Source organism: Haliotis rubra, unplaced genomic scaffold (genome assembly GCF_003918875.1).
Source record: "Haliotis rubra isolate DU_JTF1 unplaced genomic scaffold, ASM391887v1 Scf1206, whole genome shotgun sequence".
Taxonomy (NCBI): Eukaryota; Metazoa; Mollusca; class Gastropoda; order Lepetellida; family Haliotidae; genus Haliotis; species Haliotis rubra.
The window spans coordinates 153,058-170,468 of NW_025765122.1; the positions used below are offsets into that span (position 1 = coordinate 153,058).

The 17,411-nt window shown below is 43.1% G+C and overlaps 1 protein-coding gene across 1 annotated transcript; it reads right to left on the bottom strand.

The window, feature by feature from the left end:
• Positions 1-6,114: 6,114 nt before the first annotated feature.
• Positions 6,115-16,704, bottom strand: LOC124264551. The gene is made up of 3 exons (XM_046699302.1): positions 15,022-16,704; positions 6,802-7,047; positions 6,115-6,683 (listed from the first exon to the last, which is right to left on the bottom strand). The coding sequence occupies exons 1-3, from the start codon at positions 15,734-15,736 to the stop codon at positions 6,331-6,333; spliced, it is 1,314 nt and encodes a 437-aa protein (XP_046555258.1). The 5' UTR covers positions 15,737-16,704; the 3' UTR covers positions 6,115-6,330.
• Positions 16,705-17,411: the final 707 nt, after the last annotated feature.

Here is a 17,411-nt window from a genome sequence, read left to right on the forward strand (position 1 = left end):
TCTACGGTGCAGATGAAATTGCAGCCCATGTGAATAATGACCGTGTTCCGCCCATGTGTTCCAACCAGGATGTGTTTTCACGTGAAAATCCTTTCATATGCATGTTTCCCATGATTTATTTTCAGTTCCGTTAATTGTTCCATGAAAACAGGAAAGAGATTGGATTGATTTTATCTCGGCAGGCGTTCAGTTTTCCACAGAACCTGTCAAAAGATTTTCTTTTCTGAAACACCGCTTCTTTTCAAAACACTGATTTGTGTTGGATAAAAACTACTTGGATATATATACGTAATGTGTCAAGACAAGGGAACTAAATAACAGGTCATGTGAATGGAGCACAAATCGTAGGCGTGCCTAATATCGGCGAAACCTTCAGATTTATAGCTCGAAATGCTAGTGTATTTATATAAAGGACTGACAGCTTGACAATCATATGTCGGGAAGAAATCGAAATGTTGAATATGCATTCCACTGAAACGCCTACGTGATATTTATCATGTAATACGTGCCAGACAGTAAATACCTCGGCAGTATGTAAATGTGTCAGGAATAGACAACCCAGTGGTTGATAGCATGAACAAGCAACTGTGTCGCAGTGACACTGTGACCACCATCAGATCCCCATTTTTACTCGACTGTTAAGATAGGCATTGACTACGATATCCTATCATTCCGAACGTGAGAAAGTGTCTTCCGAGATCATGTCACGATGATTTGCTGTCAGTTTGGTAAATGTGTAATGCCGACTATGACGTCATGATCAGGGAATATTTTTTTAGCCTGATGATGTTTGTTAGTTCGTTTGTTGTTTAACGCCGCAATGTTCCAGGTATATGGCCGCGGTCTGTAAATAATCGCGTCTGGACCAGACAATCCAGTGATCAACAGCACGAGTATCGATCTATGCAATTAGGAAACGTACGATGACGTGTCAATCTTTTAACCAAGCCTGACCACCCGATCCCCATAGTCGATACAGAGTAGCCACATTTTTTTATAGCAGGTTATATTTGCTCGTCCCCAGGTAGCATGCCATCATCGACCCGATATTGGCTTCTAATCCGCACCGTCGGCTAATATCGGCATCGTTGAACAGCGTTGGGCCGACAGCGGGCCAATGTAACCCAGCTAACACGATCTTGCCGAAGACCCGGGTCCGATTCCCCATGTGTGTAATGTGCGAAGCCCCTATCTGGCGATGTTGCTGGAATACAGCTAGAAATTGGCAAAAAACCCAGTTACTCACTTAAGATCGATACTTCCTCTTTAACCGTGAGGCAATTTCAGTGGGTATGGCATCAATGAATAGATCCAAACACTTCCACCATTTGTATCTGGTTTATTCACTTGTTAAAACGTGAACGCTCTGCTTCACATAACAAACGGGGGCGGTGGGGTAGCCTAGTGGTTAAAGCGTTGGCTCGTCACGCCGAAGACCCGGGTTCGAATCCCCACATGGGTACAATGTGTGAAGCCCATTTCTGGTGTCCCCCGCCGCGATGTTGCTGGAATATTGCTAAAAGCGGCGTAAAACCAAACTCAGTCAGTCATACATAACAAACGCTGTTCATTTCCCGAGTATTGTTTGATCTAATTATGTTTATTGGATGTTGCATTGTGTAAATGTTTCAAACAAATGTTAAACACAATCATCTATACCCCACATGGCAAACAACAGATGTTCATAGTGGGGTTTGACGATGTGGAGCGGGTAATATTCATTTTGTAATTCATTTTGTTGAGGAATAGACGTTTCATTCAATATGGTAATTTTTTCACCACCCTATCATCAAAATATTCGATATGAATATGATAACAGATGATGCTTTTACGCAATAACAATATGAAATGTGCCGAGAGACCCATTTACATCTACAGAAGAGTTGCTAATATTTCAGTGTCCTCCTTCACGATCTCATTGGTGTACAGATATATGCTGTTCACACTTTGCTAAGGATCAAATCATGGATTCAACAGAACACTATGATGTGGGGTCAAATTTGGTTTAAATATCTAAGCTTATTGTAAGCATGGATCCTAGGTTTCAGTATGTCACTGCATCTTGTGGATCACATGCCTGCTATTGACAGGTGTTGTGTACTTGTCAATGTCTCGTTCCATGATTTTCAAAATGGTTGATTGGTAACCATTTTTATGGTTACTCATCTATCAAGTGCATAAGGTTAGATTAAAGTGACTGTTTGCCTAAAGAGGGGATACATACCATATTATTATTTATCCAGTTTTAAATGGATACAATTTCAAATTATTAATCTACGTTTAAGTAAAGTTGTGAATTTTTGTGATCCTTAGCAAAGTGTGAGAGTATGTAACGCGGCGTTGAATTCACCAAAACACAGACCGCGATTTATACTACAATAGTGGGCTTGATCATAGGAAATGGTTGCAGTACATTTGCAATTTTTGACAAGCGCAACGAACGATGTAGTGTAGTGAATTATCCTTCATGCGCTGATGGTTCCTTTTCTATAGGGCGCTATTACTGCAAACACCGGTATGACAGGGTTTGTTGTCATATTCACCATCTGTTCCAAGCTTGGCGCAAGCTCGTGTCCCATTTCAGTCTTGATGAAATAAATAATTCACTTATCATTAGAAATATCCGTGGCAACTATTCATGTGTTCCTCACATGCTTTGACCTGACCCCATTAATAAACATTGTATTGTGTATAATTCTCATTCAGCAGTCATGGTGATATGTACAAGAACATACTTTATTAAGCCTGTTTGTTTATAAACTCTAAGTGTTAATGTGAATGTTTGTAAGGATATGCTTGTGTTTACATTTTGAGCCTCTCGTGTCAGACGTACATACACAGCAGAGAAACTGATATCCTACTGGCATGTAACTTCCACCATGGAACCTAATTAACGGACTTCCCCGGAGAGAGGAGGATTTTTACGCCGCAGTAAACGGTTTGGTTGTTGTTTAACGCCGCACTCAGCAATATTCCAGGTATGAGACGGCGGTCTGTAAATAATCGAGTCTGGACCAAACAATCCAGTGATCAACATCATGAGCATCGTTCTACGCTATTGGGATACGATGACATGTGTCAACTAAGTCGAGCCTGAGCATCTGATCCCGCTAGTCGCCTCTTACGACAAGCATTGGTTGCTGAAGACCAATTCTAACCCCGATTTTCACGGTACCAGTAAATGGACATACACATGAACCACTCTATATTTTAGCCTGCAGGGTGTCTGCAAGGTACACGTTTCATTGTAAGCATCCGCCCGGAGAGTGGAAGGTCGCGGGTTCGATCCCCGACCGCGTCATACCAAAAGACGTTAAAATATGGTACTTGTTGGTCCCTGCCTGGCGCTCGGCATTAATGGGTACAAAAAGGTCTGGTCAGCTCGGAGTCAGTATAATGTGTCTGAGTGGAGTATTCATGCTTCACTGCAGCATGGTATCTCAGTGGGCTAGCACTATAAAACCAGCTTAAATTTGGGGTAGTACAAGCAGCCGCAAATACACACGCATGCATGTCGTCATATGAGGGAAATATTCTCAAGCACGACGTAAAATCCAATTTCACCTCACCTCACCTATGACACGTGGTGATGGAGATGGTGTTGTGGATGAAGTGTTCGCTTCAGGTGATTCTATGTCTTGTGTCTCATAGTGTTGGAACAGTACCACTGAGCTGCAGCCTTCTTTCAGAAAAATGTCCTTTGGGTTGAAGAACTTTAGAGCTTGCTGTCGGGTAGCCCATTGGTTAGTCACGCTCGTCACGCCGAAGACCCGGGTTTGACTTCCCACATGCCACGATATTGCTGGAACATAGCATAAAACCAAACTCTCTCACTAAGAACTCGCTGGTCTGTGTGTTTCTAGTCTCTGATCACTATCGTCACTAGACTGTCTGTGTTGAGGGGGCGGTGGGGTAGCCTAATGGTTAAAGCGTTGGCTCGTCACGCCGAAGACCCGGGTTCGAATCCCCACATGGGCACAATGTGTGAAGCCCATTTCTGGTGTCCCCCGCCGTGATGTTGCTGGAATATTACTAAAAGCGGCGTAAAAACCAAACTCAGTCAATCAGTCAGTCTGTGTTGAGAGTGCATTTGCTGTTTCATCATATTCTTCAATATTTCAGCTATATATAACGGATGCCTGTAAACAAACGAGTCTGGACCAGACTATCAGGTGACTGATGTTATGGATAACGACGACATGCATTGACACCGAACTTGATTACCAAATCCGCTCATACAGGCGAAGTTTAGTGATCATTTATTCAAACAGGAAACATCCTTATGGTTGAACGGTTAGTGTGCTGCTCATCATGACTAACAATAGGTTCGATTCTCTGGCGGGTGTACTGTTTGTAACCGATCTGGCATTCAGACGCTCATATCCGTCGTTGTGACCAATACGCCTCGGAGTCACTGGGACGCCTTATTTGTCCAACGGGGTGAGAACTTGCGTAATACAGAGACCAAGACCAACTATCCCCCAATTGTATTTGTAGTAAAGGTACAATGCTACTAACGTAGTACTTGTATGGATTACAGCTTCTTTAATATCTCTATGGCGACGTTTCATATTCTGAATCACCATATTCAGCGAAGTTTTATGTTCACAGTATTCACCGAAGTTTCATGTTCACAATATTCACCGAAGGTTCATATTCACAGTTTGCTTGGTAACAGCATAAGAATCAGTAAGAATCGAAACGTTGCACTCACGAAATAAAAAAGTCGCTATCCATAGACTGTCTCAATATTGTACTTCCCAACTTCTAAAATGCCACTCTAAGAAGTTAACGGTATAAGGATCTATACCGAAATGTCGCCATATAGATATTAAAGAAGATGCAATCGGTACAAATGCTAGTTGCTACCTTGTTATTACTTCTGAAGATGCCATCAAACAACTTACAATGCTACCCCCTTTCAACATATATTATTTTTATTTTTGTCAAAATCCGACCAAATGAGATGCGATGCAAGTCTAAGGCTGGGCACGGTAGACCCTTACGACGATAGTGAGTGAGTGAGTGAGTTTAGTTCTACGTCGCTTTTTGCAATATTCCAGAAATATCACGGCGGGGGACGTCAGAATCGACTGGGGAATCGAACCTGGTCTTCGGCGCGACGAGCGAACGCTTTAACCACTAGGCTACCCCACCGCCAATTACTGCGCGACAGCTGCTCATGAAACAACACCTGGAACAATTGATAATAAGAAAGATGGGAGAAGTTTTCACAGGGTTTTACACAGACTTTTAAAAATGGGAGTCATGGTGACTCGCAATATTTATTTTTGGGAGTCATTTTCAATATTTGGGGAGTCATGTGAAATACATTTGTGTTAATCAAGTATCTGGTATGTCCTCCAAATGAGACTACAGCATAGTTCAATTCAGACAGCCAGGATTACTGTCTCCTTGATCCTGGAACCATCTGACAGCTCTGTAAAAGTCAAACTAACATCGAGCAATATCATTTTTGCGTATCATATCGATTTTATTGAACTGAATTGTGAGGGCCAATAAAACTTGCAGACATATGATGTATTTTGAGAGTCATTAACATAATTATCGCGTCAAATACGCAGGAATCATCATGTAAACTCCCTGTTACTCATGATAGATGGAAAACGGGAATCAGTGAAACACATTTAGCATCAAATCTTACCCTTAAGTGAGATCACGCAGTGTCTCTGATCTCAACCACGCTGAATGTGGCCTTGCATCACGCTTTGGTTGTAATCTTGCAGACTTGCAGTCTATAATTGTCACATCATTAGTTATCATGTCGTAACAATTGAAACAACATCACTTATTTTCTCTGCACTGTATGTGGTTAACTTTGTTTGTTGTTTAACGCCGATCTCGGCAATGTTCCTAAATGTTTTTGACGAACTTGGAGTGATTTGAGTGATTTGAGATTTTGTATCGATTCAGAGGGGCGGTGGGGTAGTCTAGTGGTTAAAGCGTTGGCTCGTCACGCCGAAGACCCGGGTTCGAATCCCCACATGGGTACAATGAGTGAAGCCCATTTCTGGTGTCCCCCGCCGTGATATTGCTGGAATATTGCTAAAAGCGGCGTAAAACCAAACTCAGTCAGTCAGTCAGTCAGTATCGATTCAGAAATGAAAAGTTGGGATTATACAGATACAAACGTGCACAATTGGATAATCAAATTATTCTCTATTAATTGTTGGGGACGTGGTTACTACGAGGGGAAGGGAGGTTCTTGTATGAATTCAACGACTTCTTTATGACAGTGAGTGAATATTCCACTGACTGCTGCACCAAATAGGCATATTGCATGTTTAAATTATACGATATTTTGTACATTTATTCCAACCACTTCAGAGCCACATTACATAAACCACGCCCACTTCTGTATGTCCCCGCTATCACCCTGTTGAGTGACAGATATATGTCCCGGTTGACAGGACCCTGGCTGTCTGATTGGTTGTTGAGAGCAAACAGGGCGGGGCTCTGTAAGAAGTTGGCGTTTCCATGATGGTTGTCCCATGTGATCGTTTCATCTTTGACAATCAGTGTAACACGTGACGTGATGAAGTCTCTACTTTCATATAACATCTTCTTCAAGGGATTTGGAGACTTGTCACTTCCGTGGATGGAGAAAGATGCGCCATAACCTTGAGCCTCACAATCATTCTCTTGGGTGGTTCCATCTCCGGCTGAAATAGGATAGATCTGTGTTATAAAGACACAATATACATTTTCGTCCAATAAATATACAGTAATAGATCTTAGTCTTAATAAAAATAAAAAAAAAATATGCATGAAGTGACTCACATCCTCCATCGTTAGATTTGGAATCGCCGACGTTGAAGACCCAACCACTAGGCGAGTCAAACCACATGTCAATCTTGATCTTATCGTGTCGCTGATTGGACGACGGCTGACGGAATTGCAAACGGGCCAATCCCTGACGACTACACAAGGACGATGATTCCTCTGAAGGCGGGTGAAGCCATATGACGTCGCTATGGTTACCCCAGACTTTCCCTGACTCCAGATTGACAAAGACATCATATGATTCTGAAACAAAAGACATCATGCACTTGTGTTGAAATGGAAACAGACAGAGACGGGGGTAGCCTAGTGGCACAAGCGTTCGCTAGGCACAACGAAGGCTTTGGTTCGATGCAAACACCCGATCGTTGCTTGACACCCAATTCCGTGTCCCCTGGCCTGATATTGATGGTAAATTGCTAAATGTCTAAAACCGATTAATCGCAAGCCCAAACCCTGCGTCACTCATTCACTCACTCACTCACTTATTCAGGTATTTACTTCCTTGACCATTCTCTCAGTCATGACTGTAGGTGTTCAGGTTAACAGAAGAATGTAACGTCTTTTTACATAACTACAAACTGTTGTGATGGCTGAACATCGAATTGAGTACAGTCGTTGTCTGAACTACAGAGTACTCCGTACTCACTCACGACACATCACATCATTTTAACTTGATAGTATAGTTTGACCAGAAATTATTGAGAATTTTAGGAATATGTTTAATTGGATTTCTAGTATAAACAACCTTGACCAGCTATCAAGTGCGTGGTTTCATTCAAGAGAGACAACTCCGTTAATCCTTTTTCATTAGTTTGTGAAGAGTTATCCCCCTTTGTTTACTTGCTAGCAGACGACATTTTCAGTGATCCTCAGTATGGTTGATTTAGAGAAGAGGAAGTTGATTTAAGAGTATTATAACAAGGACATCATATCAGCTAAAGTGATTTCAAGTAGAACAGGCATCCCATTGTCCACTGTTTATAGTGTTTTGAAAAATATTGCAAATGGATATGGCATTGAGCAACAGGGAGGCGCAGGTAGGCCAAAAAAATTGACTGTCGATGACAGGAGGCGGCTTGGTATTCTTGTTTCTAAAAACAAACGAAGGAGTTTAGAAAACTTAAGGCTGGATATGATTGATAGAGGAACTGTGGCTGTCTGTAAGGAGACAATTAGAACTGAGCTGCATGCAATGGGTTGGCAGAAAAGTCGAGGACTTCCATCACCGATCATGAAACCTGAACAAAAGAAGTGAAGGTTGAACTTGTGCTTACAGCATAGAAATTTTAACTGGGATAATGTGATTTTCTCAGATAAAAGTTGTGTGTGGCTGTTTCCTAATACACTGAAATTCTGGACCAAACAAACTGAAAAACCTTTGTATCAGCGCCCAAAGTACAGTCCGAAATTTAACGTGTGGGGTGGCATATCTGTGTTAGGGGCAAGACCCCTCTGTGTATTTGAAGGGAATATGAACAGTGAGCGGTACACAGATATTCTTGAGGGACATTTACTTCCATCTGCTCACGTGTTCTAGGGAAATGTTTGGATTTTCGAGCAGGACAATGACCCAAAACATCGTTCAAAGCATTCACAGGCCTGGTTTCGGACCCAAAATATGACATTATTAGATTGGCCAAGCTATAGCCCTGACCTAAATCCAATAGGAAATGTTTGGGGACTTATGAAGGAAAGTGTCAATAAGAAAAATCTGACAAATATTGCTGAAATGAAAGAAGAGGTGGTCCGATATTGGGACAGCATGGACCACGACTTTCTAACTTCTTTGATCAGTAGTATGCCCTGCCGCATTGAAACCTGCATTGCTGCCTATGGTGACTTGACAAAATATTAACTGTTCATCTGTCTTTGAATCTGGAGTTATGTTCTGCTAATATTCACATTTAATACGTGAGTAATGAGTGAAAAAAAAATGACAATCTTAAATTCTCAATAATTTCTGGTTGTACTGTATTTCAGAGTAGGCCCGAGTTGATGTTGACCTAAAACCTTGACAACGTTTGACGGCGAGACTCTATGAGGATCCAAGTTAATGTCTGATGTGCAGGGTCGGTGGGGTAGCCTAGTGGTTAAAGCGTTCGCTCGTCCCGCCGAAGACCCGGGTTCGAATCCCAACATGGGCACAATGTCTGAAGCCCATTTCTGGTGTCCCCTGCCGTGATATTGCTGGAATATTGCTAAAAGCGGCGTAGAACCATACTCACTCACTCACTCACTCTTATGTGTAGCCTTGCCCAACAGTTTACCTTCTTTACATACAAGTTATGTTTTATGTGCGTAATCTTCTAGGTGGCCGTCGTTTCACCATGTAAAACTATCTTTGAAACACAATTGATCTGGACAGTAGCTGTCTATTGTCAATCTCCATAATGAATACTGTTTTATATACTCTCTACAAAAAGAAACGCATATAGGAATTTCAACTGTATTTTGATGTTTATTTTGAAACATCTTATAGGCTTTATGAGTCAATGAAATATAGCGAAATTGCACACTGATAATGCAGACTTATCCGTCTTTGGCACCAACTCGAGGAAAGTCAGTTTGAGTGTCACATGGAGAAGTGTGGTGGCGCTGAGGTCAATACCTCGTGTGACCACCGTGGGCATCCGGAACTGCACGGCATCGCCTCGGCATCGAACGAAAAAATCACTTCTCCTACGGCAGGTGATCTCCCCCCACATCATAACACTGTCCCGGCTGAATCTGTCCACCTGGGGACCGCAAACGTCGGCGAAACGTTCACGTCGACGTCTGTACACCCGCATTCTTCCATCGCGTCGTTCCAATAGAAATCGTGATTCATCACTGAACCAGATTCTACGCCAATTCGGTAGGTTCCAGGCCTGAACGTTGGTGCACCATTGAACTCGATGTCGACGATGTTGTTGTCGAAGCACAGGGCCAAAATAAGGTCTTCTGGCACGTTAACTAGCCTCTCTCAACCTGTTCCTGACGGCCTGTGAAGAAAGCCTCCTCAATCCGGGTATTTGTCGAGCGGTACTGATCGCCGTAGCTGTTCGATGACGCAGGTGATGTACCCGGATGTAGCGATCCTGCGCCGCAGTGGTCGGTCGAGATCGCCAACTACGAGGGGCATCTGCTACCGCATTCTGCCGGCGATATCTCTCCCAGAGCCGTGAAATGGTGCTTTGGTGAACATTCATGCGTCGGGCAACTGCACGTTGAGACAAACCAATGGCGATATGACGGTTGGCTTCACTTAGATGTGGCATTTTGCTTTCGTCAACAATATTCCAAATACAGTGAATAATCGACAGACAGCGATCAACCTATTATACCAATCCTTGAGACTATCTGATCCCCAACTATCACGTGCATTCGTGTGAATTGTGTATTCTGTGACACTACACGCCGAAATTGAAAATCATGCTGTTAAATACGGGTATTTTATGGATGGTGCGTTTTGTTGTGATGTTTCAAAACATAAACACCATAGGACTCATAAACAGAGCAAAACCTTTTGTAAAATGAATCACGTCTTAATTCATTGCTACATGAAATTGCTATTTTCATGATGCGTTTCTTTTTGGGGAGAGTATATTTAAGAAGATATATCTAAAATATATTTGTGAAAAAGAGTCAATGTTACCTTAATTTGGATACATCATAACTACAATTCAGTAAGAACTGCAGTAACGTACATGTTGTAATATATAGTCTACTGTGACCATAACTTTCTTTGTTGGAAACACTTTGAAAGTCAAACAAATTAAAGTGTCTTATTAAATGCTTCAGATTCAAAATGAAAGTCTAAGGGTTGCCCCTCCATTTCCAAAATTCTGTTAGTCTGAGACGAGGAACCTTTATTGATTTATTATTCAAAATGAGGGCAAATATTCTCTATTACTTAATTGAACATGTTTCTTTGGAAAACTTTTATAGCTTAAGGACTAAACTGCTTAGCTTGCAAATTTTGTTTACAATCTCTTGCCCTCCAAACATCGAACAGACTCTTCAATATTATTTCTCAGCCATATATGACTGTTAATATTCAGCTTAATTCCAAAATATTTATATCTTGATATTTGATGGATGCCATTTCGGCCATTAAGATGTTTCGGCCATTAAGATGTTTCGGCCATTATTCTCTAGCAATTGCTTCTTGCTATTCTACGGCTGAGTGTACAGTTGTCGAGGTGTATACTAAACCCACAGCGCATGCTGAGAGATGCAGCCATGTGTAACTTGATAGAACATGCAGTTATTCCAGAGACAGCAGGTTCTTTGAAAAAGTCTAATTTCGACATGGAATTGCCAAATGATTTTCTTTAAGTAAACGTTCAAGGGAACAACCCATCCACTTCGTATTTACAACTTCCTTTCAAATCTGATTACCAGCTTCGCCGTGAGAGATGCATAACATGGTTAGATTGCATACAAACACGCATGTGAAAGACGCACTATTACTTAACATATACACACGTGGTGTGTTTCCTTCTCCGGGTGTAAATATTTCCTGTCGGTCGTCACGAAGGTTTAGGAATACTGCAAGCTGACCACGTGTTGACAGACTTGGTTTGGAACATTCCCATCATACAACACCACGCCCCTCGAGAGTGATGGTGGACACGCGATCGTTTATCTGGTCAATACGTTCAGAGCTGGGCGTGTCGGGGTCACTTAAGGTCAGTGTGGAATCGGAGAGCCAATACCACGTGTTTCAAAATGTGAGTTAACTAGTGCCGCATAGCTTCCCCACATCGCAGTCTCCGTTATGATAATTATCAACATGGACGGGACATATATGCTCGATGATGGATTTTTTGTCTGTGCTTGGTATAAATGGGAAATCGGTGAGAGAGGGTTCAGTTTCTCACAGTCAACTTATCTTGAGAGTTGTTCCGCACTCAGGAATATTCCAGCTATATGGCGGCGGTCTGTAAATATTCGAGCCTGGACAAGGCAAACCAGTGATCAACAGCTTGAGCATCGATTTGCGCAATTGGGAACCGATGACATGTGTCAACCAAGTCATCGAGCCTGACCACCCGATCCCGTTAGTCGCCTCTTACGACAAGCATGGGTTACTGAAGATCAATATTCTGGCTGACAGCATTGCCACCATCTGATCGTGAGAAGTTACTACAAACGTGATATCCCCGGTTCTGTGTGGTGTATAGCATGTGCGTGTTGTGTGTAGGGTGTGTATGTGTGTTGTGTATGCGTGGTGTGTTGTGTGTAGGGTGTGTATGTGTGGTGTGTAGGGTGTGTGTGTGTGTGGTGCGTGGTGTGTGTATGTTTGGTGCGTGGTGTGTGGTGTGTATGTGTATGTGTGGTGTGTATGTGTGGTGCGTTGTGTGTAGGGTGTGTATGTTTGGTGCGTGGTGTGTAGGGTGTGTATGTTTGGTGCGTGGTGTGTATGTGTGGTGCGTTGTGTGTAGGGTGTGTATGTTTGGTGCGTTGTGTGTAGGGTGTTTATGTGTGGTGCGTGGTGTGTATGTGCGGTGTAGGGTGTGTATGTGTGTTGTGTTGTGTGTGTATTTGTGGAGCGTTGTGTGTATGTGTGATGTAGGGTGTGTATGTGTGGTGCGTTGTGTGTAGGGCGTGTATATGTGGTGCGTTGTGTGTAGTGTGTGGTGCGTTGTGTGTAGGGTGTGTATGTGTGGTGTAGGGTGTGTATGTGTGGTGTGTATGTGTGGTGCGTTGTGTGTGGGATGTGTGCTTGTTGTGTGTTTATAGTGTGTGATGTGCGAAGGGTGTATGGTGTGAGTGTGTAGGCAGTATTATATGTGTGGCTTTTCACACCGAGCACCAAGCTGAAATGCATGTAACATAATAACCCTGCCATGTAAATGACATCTTGATCGCTCAACCGATGTTCCATTGAAAGGTTAATTAGGTTGACGTTTTCTGTTAAATATTTACGCCTATTTCAAAGAACAGTGTTGGATGTGGGACAGACGCGACTGTCGCAGCTCCGACAACGCCGCCTGTACTCGGTGGTGCCACCGTCAGGACATTTCACAGTCAGCAGCCTGTGTCTGCAATGTGTGGGTGCCCAGTTGGTAAAGCGTTCGCTCGTATTGCCGATGTCTGGGTTCGAATGCCAAAGCGTCTGTGTGGTGTGTTAGATATTGCTGTGATGGAATTACCGTCAAATAGGTGGACCTTGATCACTGTCATAATAACTGTCTTTTAGAAAATACTCATCTTCAAAGTTCAACTTAGATAGATGTCATGTTATGATTAATGTGTGTGCACCTCTACTTTGCATAAGAATATAGTATGAGATGGGGTGAGGTTCAGTAGTTTCTAAGAGAGAGAGAGAGAGAGAGAGAGAGAGAGAGAGAGAGAGAGAGAGAGAGAGAGAGAGAGAGAGAGAGAGAGAGAGAGAGAGAGAGAGAGAGAGAGAGAGAGAGAGAGAGAGAGAGAATGTGAAGAAAGAGGTTAGAGCTGAGTTAGGAAGGGAGGGGAGGTATCAGTTTTCCAATTTATACAATTTAAACCGACGCGTGACGATTTGGATATCTAGTGAAATGATAAAACAGACTTACAATCTATACTCCGGGTGTTAACAAAACATGTGTACGTGCAGTCAAGTGATCGCACAGAACAAAATATTTGCAGTGAATTTAACAACACTTCCATCTGTGCTATGTTCTTTTTTGTGTCAGCTCGCAGAAGTATCCGCTTGCCAGAACACCATTGAGAACTGACTCCATCAACAGCACGGCGCCTCGGTGGGAACAGTGTACCGGTTCCTGGTCTGATGAGCGGTAATCACGCCACCGTGTGCGAACAGTGTCACTCATCCTGCCAACACGTAGCTCGTTCACAACGTTAAAGAGTGATACACGTTTTCAAAGCACGTAACCACTCTGAAACGCATAATGGTAAACCTCGTAACTAAAGATGTTACCGTTATGAGTTAAATCGCCCGGATTAACAAGTGTCATGTTTAATGAATCATAGATAATAAGTAACACTAAGCGAATGGGTATGGTTTTACGACGCTTTTAGCAATATTCCAGCACTATTATGGCTGTGGACACCAGAAACGGGATTCAGACATTGTAACAATGTGGGCAATAGAACCAGGAGCTTCTGGCTGAAGATCGAACACATAGAATACAAGGCTACAGCACCGTCCCCACAATGTCCATGGTCCATGGGGGCGGTGGGGTAGCCTAGTGGTTAAAGCGTTCGCTCGTCACGCCGAAGACCCGGGTTCGATTCCCCACATGGGTACAATGTGTGAAGCCCATTTCTGGTGTCCCCCGCCGTGATATTGCTGGAATATTGCTAAAAAAAGCGGCGTAAAACCATACTCACTCACTCACTCCATGGTCCATGCATTCGAAGAGTTGTCAGATTTTAGGGGTCTAGACTAAGCGTGTTCAAGGAGACGCTGGAACCTGAGGGCGTCAATACGAATCCTTATCTCGTATTTCGAACCAACAATGGCGTGTCCAACGAAGGCCGAGGGACGCAACGCAGCAAAGGGAATTATAAGTGTGGTAGAATAATGGGTTATTCCGTGTGACGCCACCATGTACGTGCTGCATTGCTGAATACGGCGTTCAATAGCACATCAACAAGTTTCTAATGTGGTATAAACGACCTTGACTGACTGAGGTTGGTTTTACGCCGCTTTTAGCAATATTCCAGCAACATCACGGCGGGGGACACCAGAAATGGGCTTCACACATTGTACCCATGTGGGGATTCGAACCCGGGTCTTCGGCGTGACGAGCCAACGCTTTAACCTTTAGGCTACGCCACCGCCCCTATAAACGACCTTGAACCCCAGTGGAAAGTGGTCAAGGGAAATAACTCTACACAAAAGACTTTTACATGATGTGAGTTCCTCAGCATCGCATATTGTAAGATCGGGTGGCCTGGTAGTCTGGCGCGGGTAAATGTGCATAATAACTACTGGATGCCTGGTCCATATTCGGATACAGCAAACTACGGTTATAACGAACTCAAAATGACCATTAGTTTTAGTTCGTTATAAGCATTTCCACTAATATTTCTCTCTGCAAGAGACCGGCAGCGTTCGCCATATCCGTCACTTCGTTAAAGGCATGGTCGTTATAAACGTAGTATACTATATTTACCCCAGTCGTCATTTATCTATAACGATGAATGTGGCCTCAACAGCAAACCAACTACATGGTGTAATGTGGGTGTCGCGAAGGTGAACGTTCACAAGAAACTCCTGTAGCTCACCTTCATTGAAGTCAGAACCATCTCCAAACATTACTGGAGTCTCTGTTGTTGCAGATGTTGTTAACGACTGTGTCGACGTTGATTGTACCGTAGTTGATGTCGGTCTTAGCTCATCTTCGGGTAGACCATCCAATACCTTGTCACCCCCATTTTGGTCACTGGTATCCTGTGTGGGTGGTGCAATCACTACCTGAGAGTCTCTCAGACCTCTAGTCGCGTCACCTCCGTCTCCTTGAGGGACACGCACATTAATCATACTCCCTTCGTCGGGTATACTGTTACTGTCACCCAACAAGACATTCTTGCTCTTAGTGACATCATCGGATTTCGATCTGTCAAAAAGTATCATTCTTTTGGAGTTGTCTCCCTTGGCATCGTCCATGACCTTGCTGTAATACTTTGCGGGGTTGCTGCGAGATTCGCATGTGCATGACTTGTATATTTTCCTGAGGTATCTTCGTGTATGCTTGTTCTTCCTTAATTCTCTGGATTTATACTTAGCTAGTTTATTCTGCCCTTCGACCAGCTGAGCTAAAACCGTTTGTTGTTTTTCTACAAGCTTCTTGAGCTCGATGATCTGTAGCTGGATGACTTGTAGGGTGGACTTGGACACGACCTCGGACTTGAGGTCGTGACCTCGCAGAAGGTCAACGTAATGGACGTCAGAGGTCACAGCGTGCACCGCGGACGTCAACAGGAATATAAGCATGTACATGGTGATTAGAAGCACATCACCAAAACAGAAATTATAAATACAATGACACTCCTCGTTATGGTCTTCCGATGAAAGTTTTGTTTTCTAATATAATCAAGTTTCTAATCCAAACGCTGATGTTTTTGTCATCTGTTGGATTAGCTACTGGTCTATTTTGGCGAAATACACGCATACGTCTTTGTCCCACACAAAACGTTTTTCACAAAGGTTACTCGGAGTTATTGTATATCCAGCCAGTCTCACTACCTGATTGGATACATTCGTTATGTGATTGCCAATACGTTGTATCATTTCATCAAACAAACTGGGCTCCGTCCCATCACATAACACTATCAGATAACCACACGCATAAACCTTCGTGAACCAGTTCACCAATTCAGCAAACCCACACGTACTTCCTTTTTGACAACGAATTCTCACAATGACAACCCAGTACTCCGTCACAAACCAACACATCGTATGTTCATCCGTGAAGTATGTATCGCATATCCTCTACGAATGTCAAGTTCTATAAACTTTAAGATCCATCGCATGACCGAGCACCAGAACTCACAGACGTTACATACTTCTCCTCCTCTGAATCAGCATCCCATCTCTTGCATCACAATGTCCCCGTCAGCCGCTACCTACAGTTATAGAATACTTGTATTATCCGCTTTCCTTCAGAAATCTGCTTTCTCACACATAGGAGAAAACAGCTTGGGGTAATCCATGGGATAACACAATAACGGTGGCAATCTAATAAACTACCATCCTCTAGAGCTGCGCTCAGTTCTGTCAATACATACATCAAATAGTCCTGTGGCCGCAAAGCCCTCTTCACGAGATTGGAGCATGAAACCAATTATGTGTACATTACACGCCAAATTCACCGCAAATAAGTATCTACACATGCTCTTAACAAAAACTGTTGACGCTCAATCCAAACCAGTTTGTATGACCTTGTTTTACTCGGCCCGATGATCATTCCCGTAACGGGCCGATGTGTTCCGAATGTTTCATACTTGCTTGATGGGTTTTCCAAATGACCTCGATTTGTGACGTTACTGGATGGTTCTCAACATATGTAAAACGTGTTATGGTAGCTGGTTGGTTATGAATTTGAGAGAAAGGTTTTTAGCATCAAGAATTTTAATGTGCAGTTAACGTTAAATGTTTCCTGTCGAACTGCGTCACTCTGCATTACATGCACACTGGCTGTGCAGATAATATTTCAACGGCTACCTCACTGTAGTGGTCTAAAACAAGGAGTGAAGGAGGCCGATGAGCAACATCAGTTCCATTTCACGCCATCAGCAGCGTGTCAGCTATAGTGATTCGGGCTCGAGCGATCTCGTCTGTAACCAGTGGTTGATAGTGTGAGCAAAGACGCACGTGGCCTACCTTATACCTGAGACAGCGCCAAACTCGACTCACTCACCAACATTGCATGGACAACATCACGACAAAGGACTCTGTGAATCAGTTTCACACATTTTACCCATGGGGAAAAGAACCCGGTCCTTCGGTGTGATGAGCTAACGCTTTATCCATAGGGCTTCCCTTCTGAGTGTAGTGAAATCAGCTCTTGGTTATTTTCACGAGGCTACTCTAGTGGAACGTCCATCTTACCACCCATATATTATATATTATAAAATGGCTCCAAAAATCTCAACCCCTCTCTGTAACATTAACG